The sequence below is a fragment of the Vanessa cardui genome, chromosome 14, assembly GCF_905220365.1.
Source record: "Vanessa cardui chromosome 14, ilVanCard2.1, whole genome shotgun sequence".
Taxonomy (NCBI): Eukaryota; Metazoa; Arthropoda; class Insecta; order Lepidoptera; family Nymphalidae; genus Vanessa; species Vanessa cardui.
In genome coordinates, this window is record NC_061136.1 from 13,842,670 (window position 1) to 13,858,911 (window position 16,242).

Below are 16,242 nucleotides of genomic sequence, written 5' to 3' on the forward strand. Positions count from 1 at the left end.
AATAATTATTACACAAAAAACGTAATAAAAGTATTACAAAAATACAATTGAATCTTAAATATCAGTTGTCGCCCACGGCATCACGCTTTAGAGGTCAATGTCCTTTCTTGAAGCTAATGGTTTTTCATAGTAAAAGTAAAGTAAAGTAACAGCCTCTAAATTTCCCACTGCTGAGATAAGGCCTCCTCTTCCATTAAGGAGATGGTTTGGAACATATTCCTCCACGCTGTTCCAATGCGGGTTGCTGATGAATTATAAACACAAAGTAAGCACATATATAGTGGTGTTGCCTGGGTTTGAACCCGCAATCATCGGTTAAGATGCACGCGTTCTAACCACTGCCATTTCAGCTCATTAATTTTTTCATACCAAATTTCATCAAATTCCGTTCAATGTTTAGGTAGTGAAAGAGAACAGACAGACATACAGAGTTACTTTCACATTTATAATATTAGTATAGCTTACTACTCGCAATCTCTTAGTAAATGTTTTAATTCAAATTAATTTGTTACAGTTGAAAAATGGTGCTGGGAGCGAAGAAAGCTATCCAGCATGTCCCGAGCAAAGGGAAGATATCTATTCGGAAGCTGCAGAGTTTTACTGTTAAGAAACGACGTAAGTACATGCGTATTACGTAAGATAATTATACATTTTTGTCTGAGAATCGGAGCACTGTTAAGTCACCATCGGACTTAGATTGCAGACACCTTAAGAATAAGAACATGTTTATTAAGGAAACCGGTATTGCTGACAAAAATCAACAATTGTGTAAAGAATAAATAAAGAATTGTATTTATAACATAACTCAATACAATAATGAAAATTTGAAAACATATAACAATAAAAAATAGGTCTTAACTCCCTTGCCTGTAATTACAAAACGTGTAATTGCAGTTGTAAAGAGCCTGAGCTGGTTGGTCCTTATCAAAGGTACAAAAAAAAATAAAAAACGCACCGTGCGTTGCTTACTTCGTTGATGAAGTTCAAATCATAGACCAAAATAGCAAGTGACATATCAGTTCAGGTGATGATAAATCGTCAATATTTCTTACAGTGCCAATGTCTATGGGTGTTGATTAGCATTTACTGCTGGTTCCATCCAATTAAAAAAATACATTACAGCCTAGAGGCCTTTGCTTAAAAGATTTGTAGGATGTTAATATACTTTTTTTCTTTTATGAATTAAATATACATATGTTATTGTAATAAAAAAAAAAATAGGTACATTAAAAAATAAAACAAAATTAGTGTATGCAAAAGAGTAAATATAAAATATAGAAGACAGACATTCCATATTATATATAGTACAGCTGTAAATTAAAAAGTTTTACCTTATCGTATAGTTTCTAACGCATTCATAAAACATATTTTATAGGCGAGAGATGAGAGCGAATCAAACTATACCCATAAACATTTGAAATATATATAAGTTCATAATTATTAATGAAAGCGTAGAATTACCTTATATTACCAAAATGTTAACACTGCAATTTCGCAAACAGGATTTCTTAAGTAATCCAGGTTTCATTCGGATCAAGGCTATTGAACGAACTGCAGTTTTGATTGATCAATCTTACAATTTACGAGTATGGCTAATTATTGAACGGTGTATTTACCGGTTTTGTAATTTCAGTTTTTAAATGAAAAATAATCAACGAGCTAGTAATTGAAATATCATAAAAACGTGTATAAATTCGCGTACTTAGATAGATTAATTTATTGGTAAAGACAAATTATGGTTATTCTTCAGACCTCTTTGTGGTATGAGATGGTTGCATATTGTAACTCATATTGCGATTCAATTCCAATTTTCTGGCACTATATACTATAACTATATTTAATTAATAATAATATGCTTGAATTATAAAAAATGATTTACAGATAAAAAAGAGTTCCCTGGTTCATATGATAAGCAAAGCCTGTGTCACAACGAACCAGTGTGCTCTTCCATTATTTTCTTAAAGCTAAGTTATGAGATATGAGAACTTAACCATATCATACATAAAGAAATAAAAACATTGAAAGATAAGGAGAATAAATGTTCGTGTGTGTGTTAGTTATAAGTTTTATGTTTGTGTGGGTGTGGGTATGTATACATATGTTTGCATATAAAGTGTGCATACGAGACGTGCATACTACCCCTTTAGGCGCATACTACCCCTTTAGGCTTTATATTTGTATATGCTTAAAGGCTTGACTTGTCTTGTGACTCTTGACTTGGTATGTTAATAATTCTTATATAAATAGATAAATACTTAAACAATAGTCTAAACTTCGATATTATTAATTTTGTAGTACTTTAAATGTCGTGTATGTAAATTGCAAATTAAATTGAAATTGCAAATGGGTGACAACACCTAAGATAATTATAAAAGTACGCTGATTGGCAAAATAAGTGTAGACAGGCTTTAAGGCAAAAGTTAAATGCAAAAGATTAACTACTGAGTTTCTTGCTGGTTCTTCTCGGTACAATCTACTTTCCGAACCGGTGGTAGCTTCACTTAATTCTTAAATGACGTTTCAAAAGTGCTTGTGAAAGCCTACTTGAATAATGTTTATTTTGATTTGATTTGAAACAACAAGGATAGATTGAAAGAGAAAATGCAAATATGCATAAAAATAACATTAAAATGATATACTAAAAATCAAACATGTAAATTAATGATTTATTCATTAATTTACATGTTTGAAAAACTGTTAGAGATATCATCAGAGGAATATTTAGGAAACCTGACCAGTCTAGTTTATACGGCTATCTCCTTTGATACGAGATTACAATTTTATAGATTTAATTATAAATTACCGTTATAATGTAGGTCTTTTAAGTGTTTCGAATTTATCCCGTTGATTTAATGAGCCAAAATTGGTCGTGATAACTATTTCTTACATTAAATTAGTTCAATGAAAAAAATCTAGTTTTATTTAACAGCATTCTTTTCAGAAATATATAGATTTTAAACTATTATAACAAATAAATAATATCTTTAGCAGCTATGTAAAATATATCTATGTATAGTAAAGTATATGTATACGATCATAATTGCATACGTGTGTTTATTTTTAAATAAGCATTTAATTATTTCATTTTACAATCAATTATTATGTTACATATAAATTGTTATAACAAAAAATGTATAGAATAATAAATGTTTAAACTTTGTATGTATTAGTTTTGGTTGCATCTTTAGTTGTACAAACATTATCGGCTCTCTTACATATCAATAGTGTAAGCCGATTTCTGTGCCCGTAATTACATGTGACGATAACTATACATAATCGGTTATGGTCTCATTTTGTGAGATCTGATCTGCAGAACATTAATGAGGATTCTTTACTGCAATTTACTAAATTCTACGATTTATCAAAGATATAATTTTAGAAGGCGGAAATAATAAAAAATGTAATCAAATTTAAAGCAAACTGTTTTAGATAAACTCCAATACTAAAGTATGTTATATAAAATTAAAAAAAAGAAACAATTCAAAGAGGTTTCATAATTTAGGCGCCAAAAAAGAGTGATTTGCAGTTTACAATGAAATTAAGACAAAACAAAACTGTCATTATTCTCGAAATTATTAAAAAATCTTTTGAATAAGAACCGCGAAGCTTCTTAATAGTTTGAATCGTAATAAATAATATTAAAAATAACACTCAACCCTTAAATATTACCAATTTGATATTAATTTATTATCCTGTTTAGCAAGAACTGTAGTCGATAATCATTTTCCTTATAAGGAAACATTAGCGACCAGCCCGGCTTCGCACGTGTCGAATATTGGTACTAAATATACTACAGAATTTGTTTTACGACATCGCAATAGAAACTTGTAAAATTTAAATAAAGAAACACTGCTTTACTATATTGTCCATGTATTATATACAAAAACCGTCCTCTCGAATCACTCTATCTATTAAAAACAATCGCATCAAAATCCGTTGAATCCGTTGCGTAATTTTAAATATCTAAGTATAAAAATAGACAGACAGCGGTAAGCGACTTTGTTTCATACTATGTAATGTTCATTAAAAAAAGCTTATAACGAATGAGACACATTTAATTGAAAATGAATTAATTAATATTTGCATATTCTGTGCATAAAAACTCAAACTTTTAATGACTAAATAATTCATAAAATAAATTCCGGTCTTAGTTATGCGAACTATATATTTTTATATGTATATTAAACTACCTAATCGTAAGAGTATATCCTTAATAGCAATCTGTAATTGCCCAAATTTTGATGTTGATTCCATTATCCTAATCTGTTGGTCACCACGTGTGCCTATCTATGTGATTATGCTCATAAAACAAAATGTGCTGACTACTGATTCAAATACTATGAAATAAGAGATGAATGTTATACATACATGATAAAACTATTGATCTTAAAATAACGTGATTTCTTTAATGTACCTAGTTTATTTAAGACAATTGTGAAGCTTTAAATTTTCATTTCATTTCAATTATTTTATTTTTAATATTCATATTTTTTTTTTCAGAATCTGTCATCAGAGTAGTGTACGGATCTCTACTGGTTATATTCTCCGTGGTTCTGGCAGCTATTAATCCAATTGAAGTGTTTACGAATTGGGTAAGTTTCGTCATTATTTTGCTAATATATTAGGGACCATTAGGAGGTTTTCTTCATAAAACGAATAATTTAACTACATTATCTATCTTAGTTTGTGTATAAAAAACTTTCAGATATCTATCAGATCTCAAATATACGCGGAGGCTTTCATAGATTATAAAATAATAAAGAGTAAATAATAATTTACTGGAGAAAATTTGGGTCATATAATACTAATGAAAAATCGTAACAAATATAACCTTCATGATATATTTAATAACCTGCGTTTAGGCCTAATACATATAATAAAATCTAAAAGCCTCGCTGGGTAATTGACCTCAATCTGAGCCAAGTCTGAACTTTTATAATTCATATCTAGCTTTGGTCGTGAGAAAACCTGCCTGTTTTAAAGGAATTCAAACAGGTGTATCATTATTAAGTGTAACGTATAAAATAGCCAGTTCTACAAAGAAATCGTCTCTAAATCACCGATCCACTTGGGGTTCGATCAAAGTTAAATCAGAGAAAATCTAGAACGGTTTTGTAACTGTAACACATTAGTAGAATTGAACACATGTCGTGTCCAGACAATATACATCGTTTATCTACAAACAAAAATTATGGATCGTGTATATGTCGGCTGAGCCGAGTGCCGCACAGGGTTTGGTGCTTGATCCTAGATTTGGAAGAGAAGCAAAATTGGTTTTGCATGTTACATCGCATTCGAGACGGCTATAAGAGCTCGCGTTGCCACGACATTTACAACTCCATTCGGGGTGATCCGTTCTTAAAAATAAATAACCTATCACATACTATTGGCAATTACTCTATTAAATAATTATGAGATAATTATGGGTCAAACTAAGAACCTCCTTTTTTCGAGTCGGTTAAAGCACTAAAACACTTTTCTAAAAACCGCATCCAAATAGCTTTAGCCAAACGCGAAATAATCTCGGACAAACTTACCTTATGTAGGTGTACCTCGAAAACATACATACAAACAATCGAACTGAGAACCTCCTTTTCTTGAAGTCGGTTAATAAACAAACAAATTAAGCGCGCGCCATTTTTTATGTATATTCATGGACCAAAAGAGAGTTAATACTTATAAAATTACCGCTGGTGGGACAAAGAACGGTCTCATATAGTTAGTAGGAGAACTGTGTTCTACCGCCAAAGAGCAAGAATTATTATAGATATATAGATATACAAATAACATACAATAACTCGAATGTGACCTGCAGTTTTGTCTTAACGGTAATCCTTGTTGTGGCGAATTAGAAAAAAAAACACAATTTATTTCATGAACAAGAAATTTGCGAACTGGTTTAATTAGTGTGTTTTGAAAACGAGTTTATTTTTATCCTTTTTTTTTAAATATTTGTGCAGACACAATCAACGCCGCTGATAGCAGTGACGCACGAATCTTTAATTTATTATTTAAAGCTTTTATAAACTTGTTTCAAAATTACGACCTGATTAAGATCGAAATCTAACGTATGATTTCGATATTTGTGACGTCTTTAAACAAAAAAGTCATAGCTGTCATTCGTTACAGACACGGGTGTGATGTGTAGAAAAATTGTCGTTTTTTTTCTCAACTCTACAGGATCAAATTTTCGCCAATGACGTCCACGGTCGCTTTTTTTACAAAGTTTTAGTCGCATAATAATAATTAAAAACACTTTTATTTAAAACACACGCGTGTATCTTAACCGATGATTTCCGGGTCAAACCCAGGCAAGCACCACTATATATATGTGCTTAATTTGCGTTTATAATTCATCTCGTGCACGTCGGTGAAGGAAAACATCGTGAGGAAACCTGCATGTGTCTAATTTCATCGAATTTCTGCCGCATGTGAATCCACCAACCCGCATTGGAACAGTGTGGTGGAATATGTTCCAAACCCTCTCCTTAATGGAAGAGGAGGCCTTAGCCCAGCAGTGGGTTATTTACAGGCTGTTACTAAATAAAAAAAACACTTTAAAATGATAGCACTCGGAACTCCGCTAAATTATTAATTAATTATTCAGTTCTGGTCCAGGACTAGACAGTTCTTCCAAAGTCTTCTCGCGATCGGTGCACTTTTCCGTTTCAACTGATGCTTCTTGTACCGTTATGCGATCGTTCTACGAATCCTACATGACTTAAAAGCCCTTCTGCTAATTTTGATAAATTCAATTTTTCTCTGGATTATCTACTTTTTAATTTATAACTGATAGTAAAGTAAAGTAAAAAGTAAAAGTAAAGTAACAGCCTGTAAATTTCCCACTGCTGAGATAAGGTTTGGAACATATTCCACCACGCTGTTCCAATGCGGGTTGGTGGTAATAAATGATAGATACTCTGTATTTACCTCAAAGTAAATGGCTTTAAATATATTTTAAATGCTCTTCTAGGATTTTACGAAATGGTACCTACCGGTTTCGTTTATTAGCAGTCGTTAACAGTCAGTATCAAGCATTCCTCAATAAACAACGTAATGTAAACCGGAATACTCACTGATGTACCATTTACAAATCATTAGCCAAAAATGTTGCCGTTTGATAGTACTTTGTTTTACGCCAAATTTATGATTTTGTCATTTTAATGGACGGGCGGCCATTCTTGATTTTTTAGATGTTTTCGGCAATAAAGATTATCAATTATGTAATCATTTCCTGCTACTAATTTTATTGGCATAGTAACAGCCTGTAAATTTCGCACTGCTGAGCTAAAGCCTCCTCTCCCTTTGAGGAGTAGGTTAGGAGCATATTCGACCACGCTGCTCCATACGGGTCGGTGAATTCACATATGGGATAATTTCGTTGAAATCAGGCACATACTGGTTTCCTCACAATGTTTTCCTTTACCGCCGAGCTCGAGATTAATTTTAAACACAATATTATTGGCGTATACCCACGAAAATAAGACCTTTTGGGCATAAACAACTCATATATCATCAATATGCCAGATAAAAAATTAAGTAATTACTATTTGCAAACAAATGAAATTGCTTTACATAATAAGTACTTAAGTTGAGTATTACCATAGCACTGTTTAAGTGGACACTTTGCACGATAAGTCCAAAAGTACAGACAGAAGCGAAATAAATTACGTTTTTTTTTGCTCAATTTTCGCTGTTGTCAACTCCATAAATTGCAAGTCACCTGCAATTATAAATCAATTATTTTTTTTACCTGAAATTGACATGTCATAGGGTTATCTACGTATTTTGTATTTAAAGCCTTTTTGTGCCCAATGAATGCTGTTATGAAATTTAAAGGTTAAGTAAATATAAAAACGGTAATTGTTCATTGGTATAATCAAGCATTGTGCTTAATTTATTTCTCGCCGGTGAAGGAAAACATTGTGTGGAAACCTGCATGTGTCTAATTTCATCGAAATTCTGCCACATGTGTATTCCTTCAACCCGAATTGGAATAGCGTGGTGGAATATGTTTCAAATATTTTCTTCTCAAAGGAAGAGGAGGCCTTACTTCAGCAGTGTTCTATTTTTGTTGATGTTGTATACAGTTAAAGATGGCGGTTTCAGTATTATTGACAACATGAGTACAGTTTTTTGTATATATTTTTAACAATCATCATAAAATGATAAAAAATGCATTACTTGAAGAAAGTTTATTTTGGTGTCTTTTCATACTAAAATTTTTATTCTGGATTATTTTTTTTGCTAACGGTCCTTATAATCGACCGTGACCTAACGTGTGTCGTACACTTATACATTTTAATCTAATTTAGAACAAAGATTACTAAAAATGAAATAGATCTATTAAATACTCATTTATCTGCGTTGTTATTAAATAAGCATTATAGTTTAGTTTTTATTTTAACGTGTAATTTTTCTAATGAAATCAATAATGCCTAAGCTTAACAACTTAGGGGGCAGTTATTGACTGTTACTTTTTTTAACCGCGATAAAAATCGATGAGACTAAAGCAATGAAACTTTAATGGGCCAAGAGTTACAAGACATCTTAAGCGATGGTTCTGAGTTCAAACCCGCCGCTAGCACCTATCAATTAAGTTGTATTTACTGTTCTTCTCGTGCTTGGTGGTGAAGGAAAACCTTGTGTGAAAAGCGCAACGAAGTGGATCAGAATCTGCCAAGTGCCTCCTCCGACCAGCGTTGGAACAGCATGGTAAAGTAAGATCCAAACCTTTACCCAGAAGTGGGGTATAAACAGACTGGAATAGACTAGACAATTAATTAGACATTACTAGTACGTTTCCAACCGTAGAATTTAGGTCTCCATATCCTAGTCGATTGGATGGTCAGTGAACACAGGACGTTGGTTCACTCGCCATTATGGAATACAGAACAGATATGGCGGTGGAATAATTTAATTGGCAAGTGTACTGATGTAATGTCCTTTTTTACATTTTATTAATTTTTGGAATAACAATTGAAGATCCTTATTAATATATTTTAAACGTCGACGTTAAAAAAAAATCTAAATCGAATCATAATATATCGCGGTAGCTCATTAGCTAGAACGGGTAAAAGGAGACAAAAAATATTATACATTAAAAAAACGTGAGAAAACAGTTTTTATATTTAATATAATTCTGCCACATTATCAACCAATGTATTGGAACATCGAGGTAGAAAAGGCACCAATGAAATTATCAAGTTCCTTTTCTCAGCACTGACAGTATTTACAAACGAGTTTACTATCGTGGGTCATAGGCGATATATTGTCTTTGTCATTCTATCTATCTTGGATGCTTAGAGATCCAGTCAAAGAGGGAATAAAGATGAAAAAAAATTAAATTCTTCTCACGTCCCAGTTGCCAAATTCCGAACCGGTGGTAGATTATTGACTATCAATAAGCATGTGTAAAAGTCTATATTAAAAAAGAAAGTACAAAAACAACAACAGCCTGTAAATTTCCACTGCTGGGCTAAAGGCCTCCTCTCCCTTTGAGGAGAAGGTTTGGAACATATTCCACCACTCTGTTCCAATGTGGGTTGGTGGAATACACATGTAGCAGAATTTCTATGAAATTTGTCACATGCAGGTTTCCTCACGATGTTTTCCTTCACCGCTGAGCACGAGATGAATTATAAAGACAAAATGAGCACATGAATCAGAGGTGCTCGCCTGGGTTTGAACCCGCAATTATCGGTTAAGATGCACGCGTTTTAACCCCTGGGCCATCTCGACTCTTAGAGTCGAGATAGAGTAGAGAAAGTAAGTCCAGAAAGTAAATACTAAACAAAGAATTTTGGCTCTGAGTACGAATTACTCCGACGTGATATTGGCGGAATAATCTATTCCCTGTCCGCACAACTAAAAGTACAATTAACTTAACAAGCGATATGTAAGGTTCAAAGTGTAAAGTTCAAACCTCACATATGGAATAGAATGAGTAATATGCGGAAAATGATGTATATATCATTCTCCAAAAACAAATAGCAATGTTTACTTGTGTCGGACGTATTCTTTGTTGTATTTATTTAATATCAGACATTGCAAAACCACATGCTACAACATCTAAAATACACATTCGTGTGTGCACAGTTACAACAGCATTCATTAACACGCTTGAAATCACGGAAATATCTTTGCGGACGTTGTTTGTGATGTGTTAACCTATTAACTGCCTATGTTTCCCACTGCTGGGCTAAGAACTCCTCTCCCTTTTAAGGAGAAGATTTGGAGCATATTAACCATGCTGCTCCAATGAGGATTAAGAATTATACACATGCAGGATTCTTCACGATGTTTTCCTTTTTCATCCGAGTACGAGATGAATTATAAACACAAATTAAGCACATGAAAATTCAGTGGTGCTTGCCTGGGTTTGAACGCCGCAATCATCGGTTAAGATGTAAGTGTTCGAACCACTGAGCCATCTCGGCTCACTTATTAAGCGTGCTTTTTTTTTCATTTCATTTTTCTGGTCACAACTACATATTGTACATTAAACATCCCCATCCTAAGAAATATTCATTCAGTTTTCATTCAGACGGTGCTTAAGTGTATAATTTATGTAAATTATATATTTATTATTATCTGTATGCTTTAATTGTATACGTCGGGTACACCAGAATAGAAATAAGAAATATTAACTATTCCTTGCATCGTCAATGTGCCACCAACCTTGGGAACAAAGAATGTTATGTCCTTTGTGCCTGTAGTTACACTGGCTCACTCACCCTTCAAACCGGAACACAACAATACTGAATACTGTTATTTGACGGTAGAATAACTGATCAGTTGGTGGTACCTACCCAGACGGCCTTGCACAAACCCCTTCCACCAAGTATTAAGAATTACATATTATTCTACCCGTGTGAAGACAAGTTGGGTAGGTAGTAAACTTAATAAGTAATTAAAGATTAAGAATTTTTACTTTAACAGAGAACAGAGTTACTTTAAAATTTACAATATTTATTTAACATCGAGATTTTATTCATTCATAACAATTGTGAATTTTATACACACACATCGATATCGTGTTTATGATATATATAAACATATACAACCTAATCAACAAGATAAGGTGTTTTTTTGTGTTAATTAAATAGAGTTTTTGGCATTACGTTCCTAAAATAAATTAAACTATAAGACACTAAAAAATCTAATGACATTCTCACGATTTTACATAAATGATCGTTTTAGTCATACTGTATTTTTTGTTATATACAATAGATGGACTGGGTAATGAGCCACCTGATTGTACCATTATGGTCACAGACATTAGTGCTATGATATTTTTATTATTCCTTACTTAGTCATTATGTCCCAGGTTCTTTTATTTACATTGGCTCACTCAGCCTTCAAATCGGAACACTACAATAATAAGTACAGCTGTTTGAGTATTGAATATTTGATGAGTAGGTGGTAACTAGTGGTGGCAGAAAGTCCCTTGGTGTTACATAACTGAAACAGCATAATGTGTCTTATTTGATTTAGTTATATACCTTTTTTGATCCACCAATGCTATTAATACTATGTAAATAGTATAGTTTAATTTGATTAGTAGTCGCCCGCAGTTTCCCTTGCTATTTAGGTTGTTGGTTGTCGTGTGTTAGGCAAAAGTAGTCTATGTCCTTTCTTGGAGATAAATTTTGCTTCATACCAAATTTCATCAAATTAGGTTCAGTGGTTTTGTCGTGAAAGATTGACAGAGTTACTTAAACATCTGTACTATCAATATAGTGTAATATAGAATATTGTATATACATGTAAAATACTTTTTTTTTTAATAATTATTCTTTACATCTCTCAACGGATGTAATATACATTTTTAAATTTCAACACAGATTTAAAAGTTATTCTATAATGACAAAGATTGATATGCGATATTCACTCTAATTGTTATAAAATATAATAAATACGCACATCAAAATAGCGTGTCTATCAAAGTTAGTTTAAAACATTTCACGAATGACACAAATTTAATTCACACCGAAATGCTTTAATATCTAAACATGTTAATGTGTTTTTTCTTAGTTGAATTAAAACAAGAAAAACAAATGAAAGGAAATAACGTGTAAATGCATTGCAAGAATATTTCTTATCTTACATTAAACAGGATTAAAGCATTAGTTTGCAATTGAAGTAAAAAAATCATTCATAATAAATTAATAGTTGTAGTACTTTGTAACGATCATCTACGTATATATTCATGTGTGTACGTTCCATTTAAACATTTGAACTTAGACTAAGTTAATTTAGAACTTACATTAATAACTTTGATAAGTAAGACTTACTTCTCGAATAATAATCTTATCTGTGCTCATTTCCAATTTTGTGATTTATGTTATTGGTTTTTTTTTATTATTACTTATTACATAGTTAAAGCCCGCTAAGGTGGCGTACCATGCGACGACACAATATATGTATTTGTAGTCAAATTCTTGAAGAATACTTTTTAGAGCAGGGCTTTCGAGGAAGAATTCTGCGTTTAATGCAGGTGAAACTGCACGGAACATTCTCTTATCATAAAGATTGATGCCTCGCAAGTCATAATGTTTTCTAGCAAAATAAGGTCATATATTCATCCTCGGGCTAAAGACCTGACACGGCAATCATACCTTCAAACGGTTTTAATAATACTTAATGGGTTATGTAATTATTCCGACCTCTAATTTGCCGTTGGTTACGCAAAGGTTAAAATGCAATGTCAAAATTAAGTTACAAGTTAGTTGACATGACAATGTCATGATCAACATGGCCGAGTCGGAATATTTTTAATCTAAACTTTTTTTCAACATAAATACTCATCATTTTGTTTATAGCAACAGTCTGTAAATTCCCACTGCTGGGCTAAAGGCCTCCTCTCCCTTAGAGGAGAAGTTTTGGAACATATTCCACGACGCTGTTCCAATGGTGGAATACACATGTGGCAGAATTTCTATGAAATTTGTCACATGCAGGTTTCCTCACGATGTTTTCCTTCACCGCCGAGTACGAGATGAATTATAAAGTCAAATTAAGCACATGAATCAGCGGTGCTTGCCTGGGTTTGAACCCGCAATCATTCGTTAAGATGCACGCGTTCTTACCACTGGGCCATCTCGACTCATATATATATAGTTTATAGACTCTTTTGGATTTATATTATAAAATTAGGAACTTTGCTTTGCACGAATGCAATGCTGATATTGAACATACTATAGAATGTCTTATGACGTGATACAGCTCTTTTGCCATTAGAGAACACAAACCGCTATGTCCTTGTGTTTTAAATCTTTTTTTTTATGGTATTGGTAGGCGGACGAGCCACCTGATGGTAAGTGGTCACCATCACCCATAGACAATGAAGCTGTAAGAAATATTAACTGTTCCTGACAACGTCAATGTGCCACCAACCTTGGGAACTAAGATGTTATGTCCCTTGTGCCTGTAGTTACACTGGCTCACTCACCCTTCAAACCGGAACAAAACAATACTGAGTACTGTTATTTGGCGGTAGAATAACTGATGAGTGGGTGGTACCTAGCCAGACGGGCTTGCATAAAACCCTACCACCAAGTAAAGCTGTAACATCTTCGAAAATGTTCATTTAAATTTCATGCGGCAAGGACCATATTGATCTATATTAAATACACGATGCACTTTCCCTTGAATCAATCTATCTATTATTGGATAACATCACATACATTACTGTGATCTCAATGTAAGTAGCTAAAGCCCTTGTGATATGGAAAATCAGAAGTAACGACGGCACCACAAACACCCAGACCCAAGACAAGATAGAAAACTAATAATGTTATCTTAAATTTTCGCGATTATTACACATTGAAATAAAACTAGTTTTTACGGAAATCCGGAGTCTACCCGTGACAACGAACGCTTTAAAGTGCTCGAAACGTCGGGATGTTAAAAATAATTAATATACGCGATTCAAATCCGTAAAAACTAGTTTTATTTCAATAGAAAGCTAATGAACTTTTCCTGCACCAACTTAGCCGGGAATTGAATCCTAGTAGTTCTATTAAAAAAAAACATCAAAACCTGTTGCATAATGTTAAAGATCTTAGCATACATAGGGACAGACGGTAAGCGACTTTGTTTTATACGATGTAATGATGTTCCCAAATACTTTAATTTAGAGCTGATTGTCATGGCTAAGAGGCTTTAAGCGAGCTGGTATTAGAAGGTAGCGCCCATTCATCATATTTTCAACCTGTAAATAGTAATTATTGGTATTGAGTTCCGGTTTGAAGGGTCGCGAGCCAGTGTGACTGGAATAAGGGACATAATATCTTAGTTTCCAAGGTCAACGGCGCATTAGTGATAAGGTATGGGTAATATTTGACGACCTCCACGGTCGAGTGGTGTGTACACCGGTTTTCATGGGTACGCCACTTTGAGGTCCCGGGTTCGATTCCCGGCCGAGTCGATGTAGATTACCATTACTTTTCTATGTTGTCTTGGGTCTGGGTGTTTGTGGTACCGTCGTTACTTCTGATTTCCATAACACAAGTGCTTCAGCTACTTACATTGGGATCAGAGTAATGTATGTGATGTTGTCTCATATTTCTGTTCCATTGTTGATATGTTCCTATGTAGAAAATATTTCTTAGAGCGCCTTTTTATCTGATGTTCCATTTGCCTATTTATCTTTTTATCTATACTCAAATTATAAATGTGAAAGTAACTCTATCTGTCCGTATGTCTGTCGCTCTTTCACTACTAAACCACTAAACCCAATTTGATGAAATTTGGTATGAACTTAACTTAAGCTCCAAGAAAGGAAATAGGCTTCATTTTTTGCCTGACACATGACAACTAACCGCTTAAACGCGAGCGGTAACGACTGTTATTTTTAAATAAATAAACGTGTTTAATTAAAGAAATAATATTTGACGACACATTTGTGTATGATAACTAAAATGACAAGATTTGCGAAAGGCATGACAGTTTCTAAATTTTCCGCGTTGCTAAAACGGATACATTTTGCAACGCTCGACACGCATGCGCGCTCGCAACGCTTGCAACTATTTATCATTATACACTTATTACTATATCTGCTTAAAATAATATATATAAATAATTTAACCTTAATATAAATACATAATACTAAATGTATCTGCGATGTTTTCATTTGAGCTAATATTTTGTTCGAAAACTCACTTCGTATGTCACTTTCGACAAGTCAGGATCACGGTTATAGTGTTATAAAAGTGTTTCGTCTTCAAATTATAATCTACATTTAGAACATCACCTAGCAACTGGTTTAATTCTTTGAAATGTAGTTGAAAAATTGCTTATAAAGCCTAATTAAATAAAGTCTATTTTAATATAATTTTTTTGTCTTCATATTATATTATAATAATAACAGTCAGTATCGCGTATCACATTTTGACACTTCTCGATCGTGTTCTCCTATTACAGAACCCAGTATAATTTCAAAAAATCAAAGTAGAATATACGGAGAGCCATAGTGACGTCATATCGATAATCCTGGTCATTCTTGGAGCATACGATAACGCTGCAGCGCCGAAACTTGTTGCATTAGAAAAGTTTGTCCAACTCATCCGAAAAAAATGGCCCACAAAGTTTCATATTTGCATATGTCAAAACAATCTTAGTACTTTGTACTGGGGCTGATTAGTATCGAGTTTGTTCTTACACAATTCTTCTACTGGTATCTTCACCGTAACTTCGCCAATAGATTATTGCATAATAAATATTATATATTCCTTACACGGTCAATGCGCCGACCATGAGACCTAAGGTGGTATGTCCCTTGTGCCTGCTTCGAAAGAGCAATATATTATAGCCGTGCAGTTAGAAATACTGATACTTGGTGGTAAGGCTTTGTGCAAGTCCGCCTGAGTAGGTTACCTACTCATCAGATATTCTACCGCTTAACAATTGTACGTACGTATTGTTGTCTTCCAGTTTGAAGAGTGAGTGAGCCAGTGTAACTACAGCTACAAGGGACATAGCATCTTAGTTCCCAAGGTTGGTGGCGCATTGACGATGTAAGGAATAGTTAATAATTCTTACAGCATCATTGTCTATGGATGATGATGACCACTTACTATCAGGAGGAACATATGCTCGTCCGCCAACCAATACCATTAAAAAAATGATAAAATTTGGGGAGTAAACCTAGGTGACCTTGAGTTTGCAAAATTACGTAGACGGATATCGCTTACTTTATATTCTTAGCAAAATTTAAAATAATAACCAGCTTCATAAGAA

General features: G+C 33.3%; 1 protein-coding gene across 1 annotated transcript in view; it reads left to right on the forward strand.

The window, feature by feature from the left end:
- Positions 1-16,242, forward strand: part of LOC124535283 (lysosome membrane protein 2-like) — a 70,698-nt gene that overhangs the window by 19,238 nt on the left and 35,218 nt on the right. The window contains exons 2-3 of the mRNA XM_047111445.1: positions 515-615; positions 4,501-4,592. Coding sequence (XP_046967401.1) covers positions 522-615; positions 4,501-4,592 — 186 coding nt within the window. The 5' untranslated portion in view covers positions 515-521. The remainder of the gene's footprint in view (positions 1-514; positions 616-4,500; positions 4,593-16,242) is intronic.